Genomic DNA, 13,666 nt, shown 5'->3' with positions numbered 1-13,666 from the left:
GCCAACTCCCTGGGCTCTTAATGTAATGAGATAGCTTTGGACTCCTTTTGAGTAATTTACCATCCCATCCCATCCCCACTCCCTGTAATAGTTCTTAATTTTCTCTCTGCTTGCCTTAAATCTCTCTACTCCCAACATTGGGAAAATGCAGGGCAGATCCCAAAGGCAGATCTGGGAGGGTTCTTGGAGTGAGGATATCGGGGATTGGTCGAGCACTTACTATGTGCTAGTCCTTCTGGAGAACACTTCCAGCCATGGATGTTTTCATTGGCTCAGTGAATCAGAAATCCAGGTAGTAGATCTCTTTCCATTTTGTCTCCTCTTGATGTCTTTTAAGTTTGGCCTTCTCATCCTAGTCTGGTTCTGCCTGATGACATTATGGTCCTGTTTCACAGAGGAGGAAGATGCCTCCTCAGCAGAACACGGATGTATACTGTTTGGGGGCCGGGCATATCAGTCCTCCTTGCTCTGTAGATCTTGGGACAGCGTGCCTGGCAGAAGCAGGATTGATAGCCAACAAACCTCGTCTGCCGAGGATGTGGTTCATACTATTAGACATAGAGGACACAGCATCCAATAGCTGTTCCCTGGACTTCTTGGCTGGAGGTGGAGTTGGGGGCAAGAGTGGTCCTGCCACATGAAGGACAAATGCTCTCAGGTTAGGCCCCAAAGCAGAATCGACTGTTTTGTGTTTGAATTTGACCAAGGTGAAGCTTTTCAAAATATGGCTCCATGGGTTTTTGGGTACAGGCTTTCCTGAAGGCAAAAGGCAGATGAGACGACCGCTTAAAAGTACCTGTGATTGGATTCTAGGACAGCCTGAGGTGTGGAACAGTGAATCAGAGGACGTGTCAGTTCAATTAGACGGGCCTTTGGATGATCTTTCATCCACATAGTGTGCAAGTTTGGCTGACCTCCTCACTGAAAGGACTGAGTGTTTGAAGGCTGAGCCCAGCCATCCTGCTGGTTCAGGATTGTCTCTGCATCACCAGGGTTTCCTGAATCCCCCTTTCTTTCATTTCACTGAACGCATGAGGTCCGCATGGTTTGGTGACTGGTGGCAGGGATACCTGGCAAGTGTGTTAGAGCTCATGCTGGCGCATCAAGGTTGAGACCCCCCTGGAACCCCGTGGCTCACGAGCCTGTACTGGAGCACTGTCCCCCACCCCCGGTGTTGTAATGATCTATGTATGTATCGCTCGGTAATGCGATGATTCCCAATAGCTCTGTGGTCCTGATCCAGTCACTCCATTTCCTGAGCCTCAGTTTCCTCACCTGAAAACCAGGATGATGGGCCCTTCACCGCAGCACTGATGAGAAGGGCTGGGCACGGCTCCAATACCTATTTGGGTTTAACAGCCCCAATTTTTTAGATTGAATAATGTCTTCCTTCTTAGGCCTGCAGCAGTCAGGGGGTTCAAGGATTCTTCCAGCCAAGGGGGTCTCCGGAGATGGACAGAGGGAGACTCTCTCCTTCCTCCTTTGCCCTTTCTTCTTTGAAACTATTTTCATCCTAAGTGGTCACAGCAGTTAATGCCTTATGCAGAACTGTGGAAAATTCAGAAGTACGTGAAGAAGCTGTTGATAAACTCCAGCCGTAATCCCACCACCCAGGGGCATGAGCTTTCTCTTTATCTGAACAGACCAGGCAGGGTGTGGTCCGGTCCCTTGTTCAACGGTCTCCATTTACTCTGCAAAGTAACGGCAGCAGGGCCTTGGCCAGCTCCTCCCTCACTTCTGGAAGTTTCATTCAGGGATCGGTGAGTTTGGGCTCTGACTTTAAGTCTCGGGCTTGAAGCAAATGCCGTGCTGTCCTTGTCTGGAGCTGACCTGTGGGGCCGGGGACCTGGGGCTTCAGAGGCTGGCACCACCCAGGGGGTGGCCGTGCCCATGGCAGCAGTGGGAGCATCTGCGCAAGGACCACTTGCCACGTCTTTCTGCTTCGGGCTTGGGGTGCGTGTGTTACAGACTGTCGGCTCCCGTCGGGACGCCTCCCACTGAAGTGGCAGGAGACGGGCACTCGGCTCCGTTGTGGGCTCACGGGGCTGAAACAGACTTTAACCAAAAGTCAGACAACTTGAGCATCCTCTTCGCGACCTTCTGTTCCTTTTATAGCTACAAGGAACGACCCGCAGAAAAGTGATTTCATACTCCACTGGTGACATATACGTGGTCTTCAGTGGGACAGGGAAGAAAATGACCCGTGACAGGGAGCGTCGTTCATGATTGGTGATCCCCGGCTGCTCTCCTAGGAGGGTGAATCCCAGCAGAGTCTTTGCTGAGTAGTCTCAAGAGTGTGAGGGTGCAAACTGGAGATGCCCAGAGGGAGTTCCAGGGCTCCCCTGAGCGGGCAGCTGAGGGTCCTGTGTTGGGGGTTGGGGCAGAGGAGGAGCTACGAGGGCAGAGGAGGGACGAGGTGAGAGGGATGGATAAGGGGGCGGGGCTGAGCCAAGGGTGTCTATTACCTTCTCCTCCGTGTGGCCACAATTGGTGCTATATTGTGGAGTTGGCTTTGTTAGAGCTCCAGTCAATTACTGGAATTCTGTCTCAAAATAGGCAAGAAGAATGGCTGCCCGAGCAGGCCCAGCCATTTGGGTTACATAACAAAAGAACATGTTATTTTAGAGGAGGTGATTTAGGCTCTAGGGTGCCTGCCACACACGCCCCATTATCAGCTTACTCTGAAATGGGCTGCTCAGGGGTCTGTCTCCCAAGCTGTTCCCTGGACTCCCCTAGGGCCTTACTCACCTCTGGGACCCCAGGGCCTGGACGGTGCTGCTCTGCCATCCTAACTCGTCCCAATTCACCATTAGTTGAGTTTTAGTTCAAATAACATTTATTCAGCACCTACCTGGCACCAGGCCCCATAGCAACACAAGGAATAGAGAAATGGCAAAGGCACAGGCCCTGCCTGCTAGGAGCTCATGGTAATAGATTGTTGCTGTCGGATTATAAGTGGAATGAAAGAGGAGGGTAACGGTGATGGGAGAGCGTAAGGGACAGGGGTGTGGAGGGAAGGCTTCTGGGAGGAGAGGACAACCTGAGCCGAAGGGAGATGATGGCAAAGAAGAAAGAGTGCTCCAGGAAGAGACCAGCAAGGACAAAGACGGGGACCACCCTGGTGCCTTCTGGGTCCTGGGAATAGCCCCCAGAGCACCAGTGGTAGGCAGGGAGGGTGGGGGCAGGCACTGGGAGGCCCATGGGGCTTTGTGTACCAGCTGAGAGGGACTTCATTCTGCAGGGTGCCGTCCTCAAGAGGAAGGGAGTGGCCAGAGAGAGAGAAACATGATCCCCGGTGCCCTGGTCGGGAATGGGCTGGTTTGAATTTCCTACATGGGCCACACATTTGGTTTAAAAGAGCAAAATCAGAGTTAACATTTTATTTGATAAATATAAAAAGGATAGCTGTCACTCTTGTAATACAGTCTAAATTTGACTAAATTTTGGATAGAGGAGCAGAAATTAGAAAAAAAGGTGCAGGAACGCTGCCTCAGGTGACGGGGAGCCATGGATGAGTTGGGTGGGGGGCGGGGATACAGGGCAATGACGGACATGAGCCAGATTTGCATTATAGTGACTCTGGCTACTGATTGGCTGGAGGGTATGAGAGAGGAAAGGCTAGGCAGAGACCGTGAAAGGGATGGGGATGACACTGGCTTGATTCGGGGCGTGGTACTCTGGGTGGGGAGATATTTAGGACACAAAACCAGAGAATTTGGTGACAGAGTAGGTACACAGGGCATGAAGAGGGAGGAGACAAGGCTGCCTTCTGGGGCCCTTGGTGGGTGGCCAGCTGGGTGGGGGGCAGGAAGGAGACGCTGGCTGGAGGAAGGAGGCTCTGGTGCAGGGTTGGCCAGAGTGATGGTCTGCTCCGACGGGTCATTTTCAAGGTGGCTGTGGGACATACAGGTGGGCAAAGGCCACAGTCTAGTGAGCAGCCGGCTAGGGCTGAAACCTCGTGTCCCAACTCCTGCTTTCCAGCTGGCTTGGTTGTGCACTGAGAGTAGTGAGCAGGTGGCCCCGAGGTGGAGGGGTCTGGCATTCTCACTACATGGGGCACCCCTTGCTTCTCAGCTCTGCCCACGGGGCCTAGGTGGCTGGAAGCTTGGGTGAGCTCGCCTCTTGAAGCACGTGCTGGGGAAGCCAAGGACTCAGTGTATCATGATCCTGGCCTCAAAACCACAGCAGGCACAGCTCAGAGGGTTCTGTCAGGCCAGGATCCCCCGAGGCCCACCCAGGACCGCAGCTGGTGCTGGACCCTCCTGAGTGACCCTGGCATCAGACCTCTTTTGCTGATCTGGTACCTTTCCTGGCCCTGCCCAGCCTGACTGCAATCAGAGATTTGACCGATTTGGTAACACAGGAGAATGTTTAAAATAATGCCTTTGCCTACAATATCTCTCAGGGCTATTTTCATTGTAATCAGGGGTTAATGCTATAACCCAAGGAATGGAACACTAATGGTAGAATTTCAATACTGATGGAGATCAGGAAGGAATTATTCAGCATTCAGTGTATACTTCTCTGTGGGACAGATGTCTCTCTTCTTACCTGAATGGCATAGGTTCCTTCTGGGGACAAAAGTTTAATTCTCTCTGTGGACACAAGAAATAGCTCAGACTCTGAAAATCCAAGCCTTAACAGGGACGGGACAACCTCACATCTCTGTGGCAGGGGCTGTCGGTGAAGGGAAGGGAGCTGGAGCTTCATGTAAGACAACTTATCTGGCTGCAGGATTGGTCTTTAAGGCGGGTCAGTGGCCACCCATAGAAAGCAGGGCATCCAGAGGTATGTCAGCAAACCCCCCAGGGAGGGCTCCCATATTGGTAGGCAGTGGACAGAAGCAGCATTAAGTGGTGGCAGTGACTCTGTTCTAGCTAAAAATGAGGCCCATGGGAGGAGAGCCCCAGCTGGCAGCTACACACATAGAGCATAGAGAAGAGCTTTTGAAAGCGACTGCCAGGTCCCTAGCTAGAGGCATGACCATTGGGACTGAGCTCAGGGGCCCTCTCAGCACTGGAATGCTGAGCCCCGAGTGCCCAGCAGGGCTGAGAAGGCAGCTGTGCCTCAGGGGTCATGCAGCATCTTGGTTTCCCTCACACACACTGGACCTGCTGAGACGAATTCTCCTTGCCCCTCCTGGGTGAGACTAGTCTTCCCAAGTGCTGCTTTCTGGGCAGTATGGGGTCTGGGGTGGAGCTGAGCTGCTGGTGAGGCAGGACAGCAGGGCCAGGCCCTCAGAGCCACGGAGGGGGTGGGTGTGGGGGTGGGGATGGGACACTGGCTCTGGGTGAGACAAGCATCCCTGGGTCTAAACAACAGGCACCCAAGTGAAAAAAACAAACAAAAAACCTATCACTTGTCTTTTATTCTAAAGCATTTTGATGATTAACTCTTTGATGACCTTGGTCCCCAGGAGTTTTGGACTAGTAACTCGCCCTTCTTAATAAGACATTAACAACTTTACATTCCTCCTTCAGTAGTACTTTATGACCTGTTACCCAGGTATTAATTAGCTGGGGCCTTTCTTCCCCTTGAACAGTAGGTGACATTGTCTTGAATCCACCAATTCATGGTCTGTGTAACTTCGAAACCCTCCCACTTTCCTGGGGTTTGAGATTCTTTGGGCTTCTTCTGCCTCTTTGGGCTGCATGCAAAAATCAGTCACACCAGCATCTGTGAGTTTGGTAGCTGTTAGTGACGTATTCTGGGGGGTGTCAGGAAGGGGCCAATCCCTTCTAGCCCAGCAGCATGTGCTTTCTGGGCTTGCGCGGAGTTCCACATTCTGCTCCCTGCACCGGACAGAGCAGCCGCCCTCCTCTGGGCTCCCTCGGCCAACACTCAGCAAAGGGATTTCCCAATTCCTCTCTTTGAAAGGAATTTTGATCCTGATTGTAAAGATAATGAAGCTTTCTTTACCTTTTTGTAGACACAATTTGCTTTTAAAATAAAAAATTCGGCTTCAGTTCATTTTCAAGAATTTCCCAGCAGTCCTTAAAATAAATCAGCAACTAATGGTGCTGCAGAAACAGGGTGAAGAGTCATGGTGGTGCAGACAACACCCTGATATCTGTTGTGTTTTGTGTCTTCCAGTTTCTACCCGGATGCTTGAGATCCTGTAGATGCAATCGGTGACCCTGGGAGTGGAACGGAGTGTGCAGGCTGAGCGCTGAGAAGAGGCAGCCTGGGGCAAGGCTGCTCCAGCCTCCTGGTAATTAGTCGGTAGTTTTCAGTGGTGATGGGGGGGTGAGACACACTTCTTGATTGGGTCCATCTCACCAGGATGAGCTTCCAGACACTCAGGTCATCGCCATGAACTGCCCCGATCCTGCTGACTCAAGAGCTACCATGTGCAACTAGAGATTATCATGCTAAGTGAAGTAAGTCAGAAAGAGAAAGACAAATACCATATGCTATCACTTATATATGGAATCTAAAATATGGTACAAATGAACCCATCTACAAAACAGAAACAGACTCACAGACATGTAGAGATCAGACTTGTGGTTACCAAGGGGGAGGAGGGAGGGAGAGGAGTGGACTGGGAGTTTGGGGTGAGCAGATGCAAACTATTACATTTAGAACAGATAAACAACAAGGTCCTAATGTATAGCACAGGGAACTATATCCAATCTCCTGGGATAAATCATAATGGAAAAGAATATTAAAAAAGAATGTATATATGTCTAAAACTGAGTCATTTTGCTGTACAGCAGAGATTGGCATAACATTGTAAATCAACTACACTTCAATAAGAAAAAGAGCTACCATGGAATCAGAAGGACCTTAGAGGTCACCGGTCCAACCCCGAGCAGGGCAGAAGCCCCACTATAGCATCCTGTAGTCACCCTGACTCCAAGGAGAGAGCTCACCACCTAATGAGGCAGCCTGTCCCACCTTCTCGTTACTGAGCAGCTCCTGCTGGTGGAAGGCTCACCTTCGCACCCTTGGCTAGAATCTGCCTGCCTGCCTGCCAACAGTAACCACTTGCTTCCTGGTTCTGGCCCCCGAGGCTCTAAGGAATCAGCCTAATCCCTCTTCCACATGGCAGTCCAGCAGATACTTAGGGACAATTGGAGTGGAGGAATGCAGGATCTGGGGCCAGAGACAGGCCTGGTTGAAATCCTGACTCCACTGTTAATCTGTGTGCTCTTCAGCAAGTTAGTTAACCTCTCTGATTCAGATTTTTTTAATCTGTAAAGCTGGGACAATAATGTCTGCCTCATAGAGTGGTCCTGGGAATGAAAATAAATCACAAATAGAAGTTGCTTGGTGTTATTCCATCACCAATTCTCTGACACCAATTGAATGTCCTGCAATTCAACCCAGTTCTGACACTACCCTGAGTTAAAAGGGCACGTAAGAAAAGGCAAAGTCATGAACAAGGCTCCGCCCTCTTCAGAGGCCAGCTACAGGTGTGAACCCCAGGCCATCTGCACTTCCAACCAACTTGACTGTAAATTTGGGGGTTCCCACAACCTCCCTTTCAGTTTCTATAATTCCCTAGAATAACTCACCGAACTCACCAAAAGCGCTATAACTGCAATTGCAGTTTAATTATAAAAGATCCAACTCAGGAATAGCCAGACAAAAGCAGGGTAGGGTCTGGGGGTGGAGGGCGTGGTGCAGAGCTTCCACACCCCCATCCAGCCCAGCAATGTGCTCACCAACCAGGAAGCTCCCCCTGGCCTTACCCTCCAGGGTTCTTTAAAGGCGGTGTGCGTTATTACCAGGCACAACTGATTCAATCATTTGCCACTTGATTGAATGCAATCCCCAGCCCCTCTCCCCTCCTCCCTCTGTGGTTGGGATGAGGGTGAAGTTCCAACCCTCTAATCATGTGCTTGGTCTTCTCAGTGGCCAGTCCCTCCCTTGAAATATCTAAGTGCCCACCATAAGTCACCACATTTGCATAAAAACTCAGACTTGGTGAAAGGGGCTCACGATGACTAAGAAAAGACACTCCTAATGTCTTTTGGACGTTTTAGAAATCCCATGTGTTTTTGAAGCTCTGTGCCAGGAACTGGGGCCAGAGGCCCCTTCTATTCTTTATGACGCCGCACCTGGCCTCACAAGCGCCGGTATCCTGTGATCTTTAGCACCCTGCTTACCCCTTTTCCTTTGTGATCTCCCAGTTGACATGTTCCCGCTATCTGGTCAGAGAACGAGGCATTCTCGTTAGTCTCTTTCTGGATTTTCTTTTTGTTAATATAGTTCAAGATTGAATTAGTTTGGGGACTAAAACATATAATTACAGTTATTTGGTGTGTACCTGTTTACAATTGAATCATAAGCCTCTCATTACTCGAGTTCCTCATGCTACGATGATTCTAGCCCCTAAATGACACATAATAAGAGCAAATGCTAATAGAACTTGCTATGCACCAGGAACTTTTTGAACTACTTCACATACATTAACTCACCCAATCCTCACAACAACCTAAAGAGAAGTTAAATAGTTGCAATCCCTGTTTAATATATGGACAAACTGAGGCACAGAGAGGTTAGGTAACTTGCCCAAGATCACACAGCTAATAAGGGGCATAGCTAAGATTTGAATTCATGGTCTGGTTCCAGAGTCCTTGGTTTTAACCACTAAGCTGTGCTGCACACAACTTTGACCACCTCCCAACATTTTGGGAAGGGAAAGAAGGAGCACAGAAGAATGCCTTTGGTTCACAAAACCGAAGAGTTTGCCCAGGCCCCAGCTGTCGTGGAGAGGGAGTCAGGGCTTCCATTTTCTACCCCCTCCCCCATCGGAGCACCTCTGGAGCAGCCCTGTGGGGCTGGGCTCTAACGAGTGAAGGCAGGCCTGGAGGTTCCTGTCCATCGGGCCTGGAAGGTCTTTGTTCCTCATGCTTCGTGGGCCAGAGCTACTTCAGAGACTTCACAGCCTGATTCCTGGGAAGTGCAGCCACTCCAAAGGGAAGAGAGAGGACCAGCTTTTTCCTGCCTGGATGAAAAGGATTTAGTCCAGGAGGGTTCAGTACCAGGCTGTGCTGGTCCCAGAGAAGCTGACAGCTCAGGTGGTTCTGGAGCTAGTGGGGTTTGGCGTTGTGAGGGGCACGGGGATCTCCATGCCCACATCCAGTGTATCCATTGGGGGGTTGCTTGTTGCTATTTTAAAAATAACATCAAAGATTCGGGGGTGTGAAGGTGCCCAAGAGAATTAAAGGGGACAGATGCAGGGGGGCAATGCCTCTGGAAGAATTTTGGTCTGCAGCGGTGTCTTCCCAGAAGAACCTGGGCGGTGACCCCATGTCTGCCTGGCTCCGATGCATTCCCATTATGTTTGACCTTGCGGTCTCTTCTCTCTTCCTAAGTTCCAGAGATGAAGCTGTTTGGGAGCACGATGGGGGTAAAGTATTCTTAACTCATCCCATGTGCATGGGATTGACTTGAAACCACAAGGTAACAGTCAGTAGGTCATATGTGCTCTTTGCAGATGTTTCTCTTTCAGCATTTGGCTTGAGGAAGAGGAACTGGGGAGATGCAGGAAGAAGGTCTCTTGCTCCAGGAAACCTAGATCCTCCATCCTTCTGCCTTTTCTACATGAGTCTGTCTCTCTCCATATAGTGTCAGAACTGGAAGGGGCCCCAGAGGTCCATTCTGTCCACTCCCCTATTTAGGAATGGACAAAGTGACACCCAAAGAGGGAAATTACTCGCCCAAGTCCATGAACTAGAGAATGTCAGAACCGAGGCAACATTGCAGATGCTGACTTTAGTCCAGAGCTAATTCAACCAGAAACATCCCTGATGGACTCAATCACTCTTCACTTAGATGAAGAATCTGCCTTTACATGTCACTAAGTACAACCTCAAACACTTTAGCAACCTGCCAAATATGTCTCAAAATATTTCCTTAGAGACCGTTGGTTTGTTTTGGCTGCCACTGCAAGGTGACTCCTTCTTCCCTTCTCCATCCTCCATCCCACCGACATGGCTGGTAAGGGTGGTGCTAACTGGGGGAGATCTGGTGAGGGCTTTCACAAGGAGCTGACTAATTAGTGACAGAATTAAGATCAGATGTCATGGTTTTGTAAACTTGTAAAAGCAGGTGGTGGTGGCACTTGGAGCCCTCTTGCTGCCCCAGGTCAGGTGTGTGGCGGCAGCTGGTGAATACAGTGGGAGGAGGAGGCCTGGACAGCCATGGGAGGCAGTGCCACCTTGGCAGTCTTGCTAGAAATGGCCAGCACCTGGAATGGATGCCTTCTGTTGCATGATACAGCAACTGACATCTAGCCAGTGGTATTTCAACCCGGCTTCCCATTAGAATCACCCAGAGAACTTCTAAAAATCCTGATGATGAGGTCACACCCTGGACTAATAATATTAGAATCTCTGATATCAGTATTTTTCAAAGTTCTCCAGATGATTCCAACGTGCACCCAAAATTGAGATCCCTGCTCCAGGCCGAGGGTTCAGAGCTTCAGCTGACCCTCAAAGGACCTTGTCCATGTGTCTTCCCTTGAACTTGTTACTTGCCTTCTCCAAAGGAGAATGCAAGTAATAATAATAAAATCAATCAATCAATCAATCACCTGAGTGTTCTGGGCTGATGGGATGGACTCCCACTTCTCATGCCCACCCCACTCAGAGGAGCTATAAGGTGGAGGGTAAAGTGCTGACAGAAGCTGGAAGAAGAGATCACAGGCAGCTTATGGACAACAAGAATATGCTTTCCTGGTTGTCAGCAAGGCCTCTTTTGTAATGAGCTGTTGGCTGGAATGAAGGCTAAGGCTTGGGCTAACAGGATCAGCTGAGGGGTCGGAGCAGATCAGATCTGGGGAGGCCAGCAGCTGCTCTGAGAGAACAAGAGAGGCTCCATCTCATTCTGGAATGGGAGACCCCAGAGGCAAAGTGAGGGAGGGTCAGGTTAAGGATGAAAGCCAGGTGCCCTGACCCCAGGTAAAGCTCTTTCGTTGGTATCTCCGTACTTGTGTTCAAAAACTAATTATTGTTCAGTCAAGGCACTTGCCTTCTTTTCTTTTTTTTTGCGGTACGCGGGCCTCTCACTGTTGTGGCCTCTCCCGTTGTGGAGCACAGGCTCCGGACGCGCAGGCTCAGCGGCCACGGCTCACGGGCCCAGCCGCTCCGCGGCATGTGGGATCTTCCTGGACCGGGGCATGAACCCGTGTCCCCTGCATCGGCAGGCGGACTCTCAACCACTGCGCCACCAGGGAAGCCCAGGCACTTGCCTTTTTTTTGCTGAGAAGGGGCTCAGCCAACTGGGAGAAGGCTGAAGCTCTGTAAGCCTCCACCCCCTCTGGATGTTGAAGGGGCACAACCCAGATCTGAGGGCCTAGCAGTGCTGATACAGAGGGAGACTGTCATGGCCAGAGTCTCACAGCTGGGAAGCAGAGGCTGAATGGCAGCCTCCTTCTTCAGAAGGGCTCCAATATGGCCATAGAAGCCATTCCTTCATTCCTCGTTCAGGCATTTAAAAAAGCCTGCTTGAGTAGAAAAAACATGTGGCTTTTCCCCAGACCAACTTTCCAAACACTGCCCTAGCCCTCCCTCCAGGGACCAGGTCAAGATATACGGGCCTCTGGGCAGCCCGGCAATGTGGTGCCCTTCAAACGGTGTTTATTCTACTTTTTTTTTTTTTTTTTTTTGGCGGTACGCGGGCCTCTCACTGTTTTGGCCTCTCCCGTTGCGGAGCACAGGCTCCGGACGCGCAGGCTCAGCGGCCATGGCTCACGGGCCCAGCCGCTCTGCGGCACGTGGGATCTTCCCGGACCGGGACACAAACCCGTGTCCCCTGCATCGGCAGGCGGACTCTCAACCACTGCGCCACCAGGAAAGCCCGGTGTTTATTCTTTTACTGTTTCTCAATATTTATTTATTGGGGTTTAGGAGAAACTTATTTTCTATTTATAAAAATTGCACACCTCTTTTAAACTTGGAATAAGAGTCTGATTCTCCAGTGAGACATGTTTTATAGAAACCGATTCAGCAATAATTCTTTTCCAGAGGCGAGAGCAAAGTCAAAGTTGTGAAGAAAAGCACTGCTCAAAGCGTTTCCCGCCTTTTAGAAGTTACCCGTTCTCTTTTCAGTTTTGTGGATTTCCCACCGAATGTTTTTAGAAGGCTTCTTAGAGGGTTTACATTTTAGATCAAGTACGAATTCCCAGTGAATAGCTTTACACTGTGTAGATAAGCATCACAAGATGCCCCCAGAGGTTTGCAGGTCGCGCTCGCACTGGAGGACCAGTCTACTTGAACCCGAGTGTGGCCGCGTGTGGCCGCCGAAGCCGGACGGGTCAGGCAGGGAAGGGCGGGGGACCCCGAGCCGGTGACACATTTTCACTTCGTTGGACGCCCTACAGGCCGGCAGCCGCGGTGCCCAGCCCTCCAACCCGCGGCCCCGCTCACACCCTCCATGGAAGAGCCGCCTCCCACCGCGAATCTCCCCGAATCCAAGCCCTCTGGCTTAGGAGGCGCGTACCCCGACTGGGAGTACCCTCCTTTTTTCTCTGCAGGATTCCAGGAGTGGATTGTAAACCCACCAGGACAATGAGTGAAGAGCCTGTACCCGAGGCCGCCTCCCCGCCGTCCGCGCAGGGGCAGCAGTACTTCGATCGTTTCTCCGAGGACGACCCCGAGTACCTGCGCCTTCGCAACCGTGCAGCGGACCTGCGGCAGGACTTCAACCTGATGGAGAAGAAGAAGCGTGTCACCATGATCCTGCAGAGCCCGGTGAGCGGGGTCTGCCCCGGCGGGGCGGGGGAGGAGAAAGGAGGCCGCAGAGGGTGTGGCGAGGGGAGATGAGGGGGACGCTGATTCAGCCGGTGAACCTGAAAGATAAATAACTCCGCTTCCGCTGGCTCAGGGTCGGAGCAATTTTCAGCTCTCTGAGCAAGATGCTCTGGCAACATGGGTGTGAGTCTCTCCCTAGTCACTGGCGGAGGGCAAAGCCTGGTTTATATGCAGTGGTTTGGCTCGGTGCCGGGAGGAGGTGGGTCTGAGAGGCAGGAGCCCCACCTCAGTTTCTTGTGCCCCTTCCTGAGCCTCACTTTCCAGTCTTCCTTTCCCTCTTCACCGAAAGCTGTAACAATTCGAGTAAACCAGCGGCCACCGGGGGGCGCCACGTGGGAGGGTTGGGGCTCCCTATTCTGAACGCCACAAAGAACTCCATCCTGGCAAATAAGGCTTTGAAAACTCCAGGAGGTGGGGGAGTGGAGGGCACAGCGGGCAAGACCGGATCACCCAGCCGTGGCTGGAGTCTGGAGGTCAGCTGGCGCCTGCCTGGCGTGGACACAGAGCTCTTCCTTGAGGCAGGTGGTGCGTTGAGGATGGAGGGTGGAGGGTGGGCCTACTGGACCAGTGAAGCAGGAGGGTGGTGCAGGCCCTCGGAGGGGGAGGAAGAGCAGTGTGGACAGAGGCAAGGGGGAGTCTCAGGGCAGTAAAGGTGGGGGGTCCGCAGGCAACAGTGCATGATCCTAAGTGTTGGGAAGCTCAGGGGCGGAGCTGGCATCTCCAGGTACCTGCCAGGATGAGATCTGCCTCAGCCACTACCCGGCTTTTCTGAGACCCTGGTTGAGAGCACATGCTCGGGCCTCACAGAAGAGTGCTAAGGGGGATGGGCCCGAGGTCTTGGTGACAGGTGACACCATGTTGGGGAGTCTGGAGGAAAATGGCAGCTGCTAAAAACGTTGGGATGA

General features: G+C 51.5%; 1 protein-coding gene across 1 annotated transcript in view; it reads left to right on the top strand.

Annotated features, from left to right (window-relative positions):
* The window catches only part of ADD2 (adducin 2), a 111,289-nt gene that overhangs the window by 55,372 nt on the left and 42,251 nt on the right, over positions 1 to 13,666 (top strand). The window contains exons 2-3 of the mRNA XM_027131947.1: positions 6,094 to 6,211; positions 12,485 to 12,701. Of these exons, the coding sequence (XP_026987748.1) occupies positions 12,519 to 12,701 (183 nt within the window). The 5' untranslated portion in view covers positions 6,094 to 6,211; positions 12,485 to 12,518. The remainder of the gene's footprint in view (positions 1 to 6,093; positions 6,212 to 12,484; positions 12,702 to 13,666) is intronic.

The sequence above is a fragment of the Aethalodelphis obliquidens genome, unplaced genomic scaffold, assembly GCF_003676395.1.
Source record: "Aethalodelphis obliquidens isolate GAN/ISIS:26980383/991018 unplaced genomic scaffold, ASM367639v1 scaffold40, whole genome shotgun sequence".
Taxonomy (NCBI): Eukaryota; Metazoa; Chordata; class Mammalia; order Artiodactyla; family Delphinidae; genus Aethalodelphis; species Aethalodelphis obliquidens.
Note: the sequence above shows the minus strand (reverse complement) of the source record. Positions and strands in the feature narration are given on the sequence as shown.